Below are 12,122 nucleotides of genomic sequence, written 5' to 3'. Positions count from 1 at the left end.
AGTAATTTGAGAAATGCATTGCTCTTGATTGTAATTTTTCAGTGCATATAGTCCCTGTGTTCAGTAACATCAATGGGCTTTTTTATTCTGGATTGTGCATCAGGCTGGTGTGGAGGGGCATTTTCGAGAGGGACGTCCAAGTTGCGATTTGGACGTCATTGCAAAATGCGAAATCCAGGGGCGGGGAAAACTGTATTTTGAAAACAAGATGGACGCCCATCTTTCATTTCGAAAATACCATCAGGGACGTCCAAATCCTTAAATTTGGACATCCCTAGACAAGGATGTTTCTGACTTTCGGTGATTTTCAAAACCAAAGATGTCCATGTCAAAAACGTCCTAATGCAAGCCATTTGGGCGTGGGAGGAGCCAGCATTTGTAGTGCACTAGTTCCCCTGACATGCCAGGACACCAGCCGGTCACCCTAGGTGGGGCACTGCAGTGGACTTCATAAATTGCTCCCAGGTACATAGCTCCCTTACCTTGTGTGCTGAGCCCCCTAAAATCCCCCCAAAATCCCACAACTGTACCCCACCACCATAGCCCTTATGGGTGAATGGGGCACCTATATGTGGGTACAGTGGGTTTGTGGTGGGTTTTGGAGGGCTCGCTTTTTCCTCCACAAATGTAACAGGTAGGGAGGGGGTATGGGCCTGGGTCCGCCTGTCTGAAGTGCACTGCAGTGCCTACTACAACTGCTCCTGGGACCCTGCATGCGCTGTCATGGACCTGAGTATGACATCTGAGGCTGGCATAGAGGCTGGCAAGACATATTTTTAAAGATGTTTTTTGATGGTGGGAGGGGGGTAGTGACCACTGGGGGAGTAAGGGGAGGTCATCCCCGATTCTCTCCAGTGGTCATGTGGTCATTTCGGACACCTTTTAGTGCCTTAGTCGTAATAAAAACAGGTCCGGGTGAAAACGTCCAAGTGTTTGTCAGGGATGTCCTTGTTTATTTCGATTATGGGTCAAGAACGTCCAAGTGTTAGGCACGCCCAAGTCCCGCCTTTGCTACGCCTCCGACACGCCCCCTTGAACTTTGGCCATCCTTGCGACGGAGTGCAGTTGGAGACGTCCTAAATCAGGTTTCAATTATACCGATTTGGACGTCCCTGGGAGATGGACGTCCGTCTTCCGATTTATGTCGAAAGATGGACGTCCTTCTCTTTCAAAAATGAGCCCAATAATGTCCACCGTGTAGACCAGTGTTTGGACTCCTTTACCCTATTTTACGAAGAAAATATATACTGCTTCTTCTTAATCAGTTTTATAACTAAATACAAAATGGTAAACATCTCAATGCTCCTTTCTCTTGTTACTTGTGCACAGTTTGGGTAAGCATAAAAAGCTAGTAATCATTATTATTATTATTTTTTTTTTTTTGCATTCTCACAATGGTCCTGTCTCAAAGGATATTTAAATACATCTGCAATGACCTGAGAACCTAAACATGCCAGACTTGTTGAGAGACTGGAGGGTAATAATCTCCTGTGGGTTTAGCAGATGGCTGCCAACTGTAAGCTCGGAATATTCCCAGTGGGCCTCATTGGTTCACATACACACAATCATACTTTAGTTTTTGCTTTCTGTTTTGCTTTCAGTTTCAGTCGAAAGTGTTTAGACCAGTGGCGTAGGTAGGTGGGGCCATGGGGGCCTGGGCAACAGGGGCCTGAGCCCCCCCCAAATTTGCTCTGGGCCCCAGGTTGGCTGGCGGGGGTCCCTAACCCCCACCAGCTGGATTTTGTCCAGCACTGGTCTGCGGCAGTGTAGCCGCATTGCCTGCCCTGCTCTCTCTTCCCCTCACGTTGGGCAAGCTCCTTTTAGTGAAATTGAGAATGCTCAGTTTCACTAAAAGGAGCGTGCCAGACGTGAGGGGAAGAGAGAGCAGGGCAGGCAATGCGGCAGCGCCAGAGACCACCGCTGGATGAAGTCTTCAGCTGGCGGGGGTTGGGGACCCCCACCAGCCAAGGTATTTGCGGCGGCAGTGGGTGGCAGAGGGGGGTGGGGTGGCATTTGGAGAGGGCGGCAGTGGGGTAGCAACCAAAATGTGAACCCCCACCTTGGGCTCTGGCCCCTCCCACCTAGAGGTCTGGCTACGCCCCTGGGACAGTTTCAGTTGGCCTCTAACTACTAGGCTACTCCTCCTCCTCTTAAAATATGAAGACTGTGTGTCGAATGAGGAAGTGGAAAGAGAGAAAAAATTAAAAGGGATTTGATGATTTCTTATTAATGGCTTTCTCTGCTTTTCCCTTTTACAAGAGATCACGGGCCCTATCATCCTGCAGACCTACCGAGCAATAGCCGACTATGAGAAGAATTCCAAAACCGAGCTGGCTCTCAGTATTGGAGATATAGTAGATGTTGTTGAGAAAAGTGAACATGGTAAACATAATTATTTTTGTTGCCATTTCAATGTGTTTTTCTGGTTTGAAAGTAATTACAGTTTGTTTATTATGGCTTCATATACCATCTTTCAAATTAAAATCAAAGCAGTTTACAAGATAAAAATTCCAGTATCATAAAATCTAGAAAGGAACTACAAATCGTAAAAGAACAGATTTCATAACTGCCATCGCTGATCTAAATGTTTTACAAAATGTTATAAAAGCTTTTCAACATTTTGATATAATTCTTATGAGGATCATCAGAATTCACAGCATCAACGTTGCTTTAGCTAGACATTTCAGAGCAACGATGTGCAAATCTTCACCGATCCATCATGTTTATTTTTTAATTCAAAATGTGAGACAATACGCAAGCCATGGAGAACTGAACCTCTTCCCTGAGGAAGTAACGAAACCTGGCCGTGTCAGTGGAGGTTCTCAAGGATTGGAAAACAGCTGAAAGTTAAGTGTTTGCACTGTTTTTAAAATAAAATCTATAAAAATTGATAAAATTTAGCAGAAAGCCAGTTATCAAGGCGAAGGTGAACTGCTAAGTTGTATTTTGAATTAAAAAATAAGCGTGATGGATTGATGAAGATTTGCACATCGTTGTTCTGAAAGGTCTAGCTAAAACAGTGTTGATGCTGTGAACTCTTATGATCCTCATAAAAATAATATCAAAACGTTGAACAGCTGTTATACAATTTTGTAAAACAGTTGGAGAAGTATTTGATGGGATTTTGAAAAGCGAATAATCTTGTTGCTGCATTATGTATAAGGATATATATGTCTGGGACAATTACCTAGGTTTTTTATATTTCCTTGCATAGAAATTAATTTGGTCCTACTTATGGATTGCTGATCTAAAGGCACGACACATTGGACTGCAGTATGCACCATGACATCATCTCCCTGAGAAGGCCTTAGTAAAAAGATAGGTCTTCAGAGAGAACCTTAATCTAATATAGGAGTCTTCAGAAAGTAAGCTTTCTGGAAGAGAATTCCATAAATATGGGGCAATATAGAAAAACGCAGGATGACGTGTAGCTTCTAAATGTGAACAGTGGACTGAGGGTATGGTGAAATGGTGTGAGATGACAAGCGGAGGGTTTCAGCTGACCTATAAGGAAAGATGATAGATGCGAGATAAGAAAGGACATGAATGAAGGACTTTGTAAGTCAAAGTTAAGATCTTATGTTATACATGGAATGTAACTTTTAACCAGTGGTAATGGACAAGAAGGGGGGAGACATGATCAAATCAATGGGCATGAGCAAGCAATCGAACAGAGGTGTTTTGGACCGACTGAAGTTTTTTCAAAAGAACTGCTGGAAGCCCAGCATAAATGATATTGCAATAATCAAGTTTTGTGGTTACCAGGGAATAGAGTAGTGTAGTGATTTAAAGTCCCATAACTTTAGCTGCAGGCAGGATTTCATATGGTGTTCAACCAAAGAGGTTAGAATGGCAGTATAATATGCATGATGTAGCCCTGCGTTTTGACATCACTGCTTCTTTGTCTTTAGGCTGGTGGTTCTGTCAGATGAAGAACAAACGTGGTTGGGTGCCAGCAGCCTATCTGGAACCTCTAGACAGCCCTGATGAACCAGAAGAAGCAGATCCCAACTATGGCGGTAATAAATTAGTGAAAGACTCCCAGACAACTTACAATACAATGACTATTCAGAACACAGCAACTTTAGCTAAGAATCTGCATGTCTGGGGGGGGGGGGGGGGCTTTTGTCCAGATTCTGACCACATTATTTATTGGCAAGCTGTTCAAATAGTTTTAATGAAAGAATTACTTTATGCTGGAGGTATCAACTGCTCTCAATATACCCTCATATTAAAGATTCCTTGTGCAGGAGACATCAATTACTCTCAATATACCCTCATATGTCTTCTAATGCTGTTTTACCTTTTGTACCATGAACATCACAACAATGCAACATTACTCCAAAGAAAGTGATATTTCCCTACCATAACAGATAGAGCTTGGGTAATAATAAAGATTAATATTAAAGTATGTTAGCCAGGTTAGGACATTTTGATCTGATTCCTACACTAGGCCTAAAGGGGAATATTACTTGGACTTTCTGAAAATTTCCATCAACTTCTTCAAGAAAAACAACCGATGTCAAGAACCAAAAAGGGGCCCTTGATAAATGGCATCTGCAATAATCTTCTATAAGCCTGGGATATTTATTGCCAAATAAATAATACAGGTCATGAAAACCAAAGGGGCACGCATGCAAGAACCTTGATAAGAGTTATGCCATACTGTTATCAAAGGCTCTACCAGTCAAAAGATGTCTGGGAGGTACCTCACTTATCTGCACATACATCACGGCAAATGAAAAGAGAGGCATGGAAATCTATGCGCCAAAACCCTATAAAATAAGGGCGTTTGAGAGACCTGAGATCTTCAACCCTCAACAGCAAATCCGGCTGACTTTGTCTCTGGCCAAGATAGAGAAATCCAGAGTAGAGCATTAGGAGAGAGAAAGACACATATTGGAATAGATAAATAGTATAAACCAAATCATGAGCTACACTGTATCCTCTGTTGCTGTGAAATTTATTATCAAAGATAAAGTATGACAAATAAAGAGAAGTTTACTATCTATTCCATGGGTATATGAGCCATGGCGCTTGTGTGACATACATTTTCTTTTGTCTCCACACACATGTAGGGTCCCAACTTACCTGGCACTTGTATTAAAATCCCTATAATACAGTCCAGGAGAAGGGAGATATTGGCACTTAAGCCAAGAGTCCTTTCACTGGGTGGAACTTTTGTGCTTAGATACTCATGTAGATGTTTGATATCTTTAAATGAGGTTAATTATCTTTTTTTTGTCCTGTGAAATTAAGAGATTTCATTATTGCTAAGGAAGGTATACGTGATACTCCTGTGATGACCTCCCCAACTTAGGTGTACTGTCTAGGCTGCAGAGCCTTGACGTTCTTCCAGTTTATTTTTTTTTATATAATTATTTCTTGTCTTAAAATTAGATTTCCTTATCTTGGCCCCATTTGTTGTGGACAAATAATTACGATTGTTTCTCTTATATAAATATGTGTAATTATATTTCAAATCTATACATTTCGATGTGTTAACATTGTCTTGTAATATACTGTAAACTTATAAAAAAAAAAAAAATCCCTATAATACACATTTAGAAATAGTTTTCCAATACAGGACCACACAGAAATAAACTGTAAAGTCAGGGACTATCTGCCCCAGCAGTTTGCACACTGGTTCATTACAAACATTTAAAATGTAGGCTTTATGTCATCCTCAAGTGTTTCTTCTTGCTTACACAGGGGAGCTGTACATAACTACCAGGGCCTACGTGGCTGACCAAGACGATGAGTTGACATTGAAAGAAGGAGAGACAGTAGAAGTGATCCATAAGCTGCTTGATGGCTGGTGGGTTGTCAGGTAAGAAAATCCTATCCAGAATCTAGTTCAACAAATGTTGCACATTGGACCATGGAACCTTTACAGAGAAATTTTCTGCTTCATGTCTGTCTTCCAGTACCAGTTTTCTGATTTAAAAAATAAGTTATGGAAGCATAATATCCCCAGTGGCGTTCCTAGGACGGCTGACACCCGGGGCGGACCGGCGATGCACCCCCCCAGATGCAGCGCCCCCCCCCCCGGCAAAACAATACCTTCTCCCCCCCCCCGGCGAAACGACACCCCTCCCGGGTGCATTTTTACCTGCTGGGGGGGGGGGAGGGGGTGTCGCGTGCCTGTTGGCATCGCTCGTTCCATGCGCCCTCTGCCCCGGAACAGGAAGTAACCTGTTCCGGGGCAGAGGGAGCACGGAACGAGCGGCGCCGACAGGCGCATGGCACCCCCCCCAGCGGTGTACACCTGGGGCGGACCGCACCCCCCACCCCTAGGAACGCCACTGAATATCCCTCTTTATATGAAGAATGCTTTTGTACATAAGGACACAATTTAATAGTAATCCCACATATTACTAGTAATAGTAATTCACATATTTGTTTCTTCCTGTTCTGGCTAGAAACAAATAACTAACTGTGATAGCTATTTGTTTCTAGCAAGAACAGGAAGAAACAAATATGTGAATTTTAGATTTACGTATTTCCGAAAACCTTACAAAGACAGTACTTTCCTTAGCTTTATGATGATAAAACTGTGTTCTGATAATCCGTAAAAAATTTGAAGACCAGGACTGGAACCCATTACAGAAATGCAGCTGATCTCGTAGGGGGGCATGCTTCAAACTCACTACACTGGGACCCTGTTCACGAGTGTTGCATTCTTCACACCACTACATTTCAAGGGGAATATGCCAGGGGTACTTACGTTTTCACTTGCTTTTTGTGTGGGTAGATTTCCACTGCATTATTTCCCAGTAGCACCCAATAACACCTCCCCAGAATTGCCTTTCCTATATCCAAATAAAAGTACACCTTACTGTTCCATTGGAGGAGGGCACTTTGCAGATTATAATTTATCCATGTACATACATAAATGGCTTTAAAAAAAACTGCCTTCCTAAAGCTTAGCATTTGGAAATTTTGACCAAAAGATTTAAATGAGGTCAGATCATTAGATATTTCTATTATCAAAATGTAATAGTCTTGAGCTGAGTTTAGCTCTTTGATAACTAAAATACATACCATGCCATTTTCCTTTATCATTATAGATTCCATCTTCCTTGGCAAAATCTAAGCACAAACATGACCGCTTAAATTACTAATGAGACAGCTGGACTATTAAGAGTTGGTAGTCATTAGAGAAACAGCCCTCACCTATCTATAGCTCTGTGTGTAGCTTGAAGTCCAGAATAAATGGGTATAGACTTAAGCTTTTGCTGTGAGAAATGCTAATGTATTTCCTACAAGCTTCATCTCACAAATATATTTGTCGATAACAGGTCAGTGGTTCCCAAACCTGATCCCGGAGACACCCCAGCCAGTCAGGTTTTCAGGATACCCACAATGAATATTCATGAGAGATTTTTGCATGCACTGCCTCCAATGCATGCAAATCTCTCTCATGAATACTCATTGTGAATATACTGAAAATCTGACTGGCTGGGTGCCTCCAGGACCATGTTTGGGAACCACTGGTTTAGGTGCTGGTTATTCACTGCGTTGCCTCATGGGTTGGTCGTGGTCAGGAATGTCCATCCACAGACTGGCTCTGTTGAACAGGAGCAGTTAAGTTACTCCATGTCAGAGCTGGGTTCCAGTAACTCTTTGCATACAGACACATCTCAGTCTTCATCAACTGGGACTGATTGAGGCTTGACTGTATCCTCTCTTAGCAAAGAACCAGTATCTTACTAGCTTTAGGATGATTATCACAGTGGCCACCAGCAAGAGGTTGATTCTGACATTACGCTAATGTTTCTGTCCCAGGAAAGATGAAACAACTGGTTACTACCCTTCCATGTATATGCAGAAATCCGGAGAGAAGCCTTCAACAGACATAAACCAGCTTAAAAACAAGCGTGCTCCTCCACGACGGTATGTATGCATTGGTAGTAAAGCTAATTACTTTTATCTAGTACTGGTTGCATCCAGAAGTATACAATATGGTAGATTTTCTGTAAATAATTGACAAAGTACATATTGCAGAAAAACAGCTTGTCTGAAAGAGATGTTTATGTGATGATATCTGACCACATTCGGTGAGCAGAAGAGAGAGAGATGTGACACATTTTTCCAGAGATAAGTTAATGCCCCGTGAGGATTCATATGAGGACACCATAGAAAGATACTAAACACTGAGAAACTTTAAATGCTAACAGCAGATAAGGGCCAAATAACACACCCGGTCTGTTCTATTGTTTTCCTTGCTGATGCTATCACTTTGGGTAAACACATAGGGCCCAATTTTTGAAAAGGGTTTAATCTGGCAAAACCACATGGAACAGGCTGGGAGGGAATATTCAGCAGCACCCAACCAAGGTAGTGGAGTAACCTAATGGTTACTACAGTGAGCTGATAATCTTGGGGAAGTGGGTTCAATTCCCACTGCAGTTCTACTTAACCCTCCATTGCCCCAGGTTCCAAAAAAAAAAAAAAAAACACCTTAGATTGTGAGCCCACTAGGGACAAAAAAAGTACCTGTATATAATGTGTACAGTGCTGTGTACATCTACTAGCACTAAAGAAATTATAAGTAGTAGTAGAATGGCAGTGTCAGGATGGTCCTGGAAATTATGTGGGCACTGGCAACTCATCAGGCAAGCAGAACCATTTAAATGACAGTCCTAACTTTGCTCAGTTCAGCTATGAAGGTACAACACTGAACATCCTAAGTACATAAGTATTGCCATACTGGGAAAGACCAAAGGTCCATCAAGCCCAGCATCCTGTTTCCAACAGTGGCCAATCCAGGTCACAACTACCTGGCAAGGCCCCAAAAAAGTATAAAACATTAAAAACTAACCTGTTCAAAAAGGCATACCCTACCGACCCAACTTAAATGCCTGTACCCTGCAACACAATGAAACCAAAGCTCGTAATGGACATATAATAACTCTTCTTCTCTATGATTCTCTTCCTCCCTACGATTCCCTAATGTGTCTGTACACACGAACCTTATTCTACCACAACATTACTGTATTTGTTCATACCGGAATTGGCGAACGCCTTTATGGTACTATGTAAGCCACATTGAGCCTGCAAATAGGTGGGAAAATGTGGGATACAAATGTAACAAATCAATAAATACTGCTTATCCCAGAAATAGTGGATTTTCCCCAAGTCTATTTAATAATGGTCTATGGACTTTTCCTTTAGGAAGCCGTCCAAACCGTTTTAAAACTCCGCTAAGCTAACCGCCTTTACCACATTCTCTGGCAATGAATTCCAGAGTTTAATTACACGTTGAGTGAAGAAACATTTTCTCCAATTCGTTTTAAATTTACTACATTGTAGCTTCATTGCATGCCCCCTAGTCCTAGTATTCTTGGAAAGCGTAAACAGACGCTTCACATCTACCCGTTCAACTCCACTCATTATTTTATAGACCTCTATCATATCTCCCCTCAGCCGCCTTTTCTCCAAGCTGAAGAGCCCTAGCTGCTTTAGCCTTTCCTCATAGGGAAGTCGTCTCATCCCCTTTATCATTTTCATCACCCTTCCCTGCACCTTTTCTAATTCCACTATATCTTTTTTGAGATGCAGCGACCAGAATTGAACATTGGCCATACCAGCATAACTTCTAGCTATCGCTGCTGAGCTAGATATTCCAAGTCTAATTTAGCTGGCAGTGAGCATCTTAAAAAATGCTCACTGAATATTAATTGGATAGATTTCTATAGTAAATCAACACCAGCTTCACATCATGTCTTACCCTACTACTTGCCTTCTGTATCTGTCTCAAGCCCGTTTCAATTTCTTTACCTTTCTGACCTCCACTTGCTCCACTGATTGAACTATTCCAGGCTTTGTCATCCACCTCTTTGGGTCTTTCAAGTCTCACACATAGAGGCGCATTTTCAATATGACGTCTAAATCCCATTTTGGATGTTTTGCTGAAAATGTCCAAAAATCAAGTGGTGAACATGCCCATTTTTGCACCGGAAAAACGTCTTTTTGTTTCGAAAATGTCCATTTCCTAGACATTGTTCTCATTGCATTTTTCTTGTGACCATTTTTGAAAAAAAAAAAAAAAAGTTAGAGGGGGAAAAATGCACAAAAAGATGCCATTGAGACGTATGAGTGGGTGGGTGGGACAGAATTCTTAGTAGGCTGACCACACGGACATCCCATTAGAGCAGTGGGGCACCCTAGACAGGCTCTGCAGTGGACTTCACATAAAAGGTCCCAGGTACACATCTCACTGTTACCCCCTTATATTGCATGGGGAGCCCACCAAAAACCTACAGTACACCACTACAATAGTCCTTATGGCTGCAGGTTTTGCCTACATTTATTTATTTATTTTGACATTATCCTGAACATACTCAAGTTCAATGTGGCTTACAATAAATAAAATGACAGGCAAGGTTTACAATACCATAAACAAAATATCAAGTAAGAGCAGAGTAGCACAAATAAGATACAAATAAAAACTAAATATTGAACCACTGATTGCCAGTTATAATCTAACGCACTCCATCAATGGGTAGAAACCTCTCAAAGAGGTTCAATAGGGTTTGGGAGGGCTCACACTTTCCACCACAAGTGTAATAATTAGAGTGGGGTATAGGCCTGGGTCCCCTTCTCTACAGTGCACTGAATTGACCACTAGGCCACTCCAGGGACCTGCTTGGTGCTCTAATAGGCCTGGCCATAATACCTGAAGCTTTCATAGAGACTGGTATGTAGTGTTTCTTTCACATCTTTGGGGGTGGTGGGGGAGGAGGTCAGTGACCACTGGGGAAGTAAGGGGGGAGGGTCATGCCTTAATCCCTCCAGTGGTCATCTGGTCATTTAGGGCACCTTTTTGTGACCTAGTCGTGACTGAAACAGATCTAGACCAAAAGGTCTAACCTTTGGTTTAGATGTGCCCATGCTGCCTGATTACCGCCGGGAACACCTACTCCCCACCCCCTGCACTAGAAAATAAAAATGATTTTCTAGCATGGGAAACAGCGTGTGGCAAAACCAAAACTACCACAGGGCGCCTGGGTGTATCCGGCTATAGTGCTATTTTGCCATACACTACCCACATGGTGGCCCTACTGCGCCTTGGTAAAAGGGCCTCAAAGGAAGGATCAGAACCTAAGTAAAATGATAGATTTGAATATCTCTCTCATATATGCACCATTTTTGAGTCACAACAGTATTTCATAATTTAGTGAAAATTAACAATTTTTGTTTCATTTGTTTGGAGAAAAAAAACTCTAGTGAAAGCTTCCATGCTTTATTTTCTTTCTTTTCAGCTCTACCATCCGAAATGCTCAAAGCATCCATAAGCAAAACCGCAAACAGATAAGCCAAGAAGCATACCGTCGGAACAGCAAGAAGTATCTCCAGCAGCGAAATTCAAGAGTCAGTGCTAAGAACAAACAAAACCAGAACTCTAACAACATTGGTATGTCCAGTCTGTACAGTGTGTAAATGAGTTACTAGGATGGAATAATGCACAATGGAATAAAGCTGATTCTTCATATAAGGGGAAGGGGAAATGGGACTTGATATACCGCTCCACTGAAATAAACACTTGATCTCTGATTTCATGTTGCTTCTTTTATCTGATAGGGAGTGGGAATTGGACCAATGACTCCATGGAAACAGGACTATGGTTGTAAAGGAAAAAACTTTATTCACAGACTCGACACAGTACTGTGTTTGGGACACAGGCCTGCCTCAGGAGTCTTGATAAAGACTGTAACGATATAATTTCGGTAGTGTAGCGTCTCTCTCAGGTCTACATTGACGTTGCACTACCAAAATTATATCGTTACAATCTTTATCAAGACACCTGAGGCAGGCCTGTGTCCCAAACACAGTACTGTGTCGAGTCTGTGAATAAAGTTTTTTTCCTTTACAACCATAGTCCTGTTTCCCTGGAGTCATTGGTCCACTTCCCACTCTCTATGAGATATTTTCATTTTACGTGGGAGTTTGTATTCATCCACCCCGGTGGATTGCTTACTCCTTAGCATGTTGCTTCTTTTATCATTTGTTATGTTAAAGCTCAATGCTATTTGTCATAGCTCTATTACCAAGTATCAGTAAACTCAGTGGTAAGTTAGCCAACCTACATTTAAAGATAATAAATAGAAATAGATGAC

General features: G+C 41.9%; 1 protein-coding gene across 1 annotated transcript in view; it reads left to right on the top strand.

Annotated features, from left to right (window-relative positions):
* Positions 1–12,122, top strand: part of NCF1 (neutrophil cytosolic factor 1) — a 35,021-nt gene that overhangs the window by 21,118 nt on the left and 1,781 nt on the right. The window contains exons 6-10 of the mRNA XM_030185969.1: positions 2,260–2,382; positions 3,912–4,019; positions 5,713–5,830; positions 7,789–7,896; positions 11,268–11,419. Coding sequence (XP_030041829.1) covers positions 2,260–2,382; positions 3,912–4,019; positions 5,713–5,830; positions 7,789–7,896; positions 11,268–11,419 — 609 coding nt within the window. The remainder of the gene's footprint in view (positions 1–2,259; positions 2,383–3,911; positions 4,020–5,712; positions 5,831–7,788; positions 7,897–11,267; positions 11,420–12,122) is intronic.

Source organism: Microcaecilia unicolor, chromosome 13, assembly GCF_901765095.1.
Source record: "Microcaecilia unicolor chromosome 13, aMicUni1.1, whole genome shotgun sequence".
Lineage (NCBI taxonomy): Eukaryota > Metazoa > Chordata > Amphibia > Gymnophiona > Siphonopidae > Microcaecilia > Microcaecilia unicolor.
The sequence above is the reverse complement of the archived record's forward strand: the minus strand, read 5'-3'. Positions and strand labels throughout refer to the sequence as shown.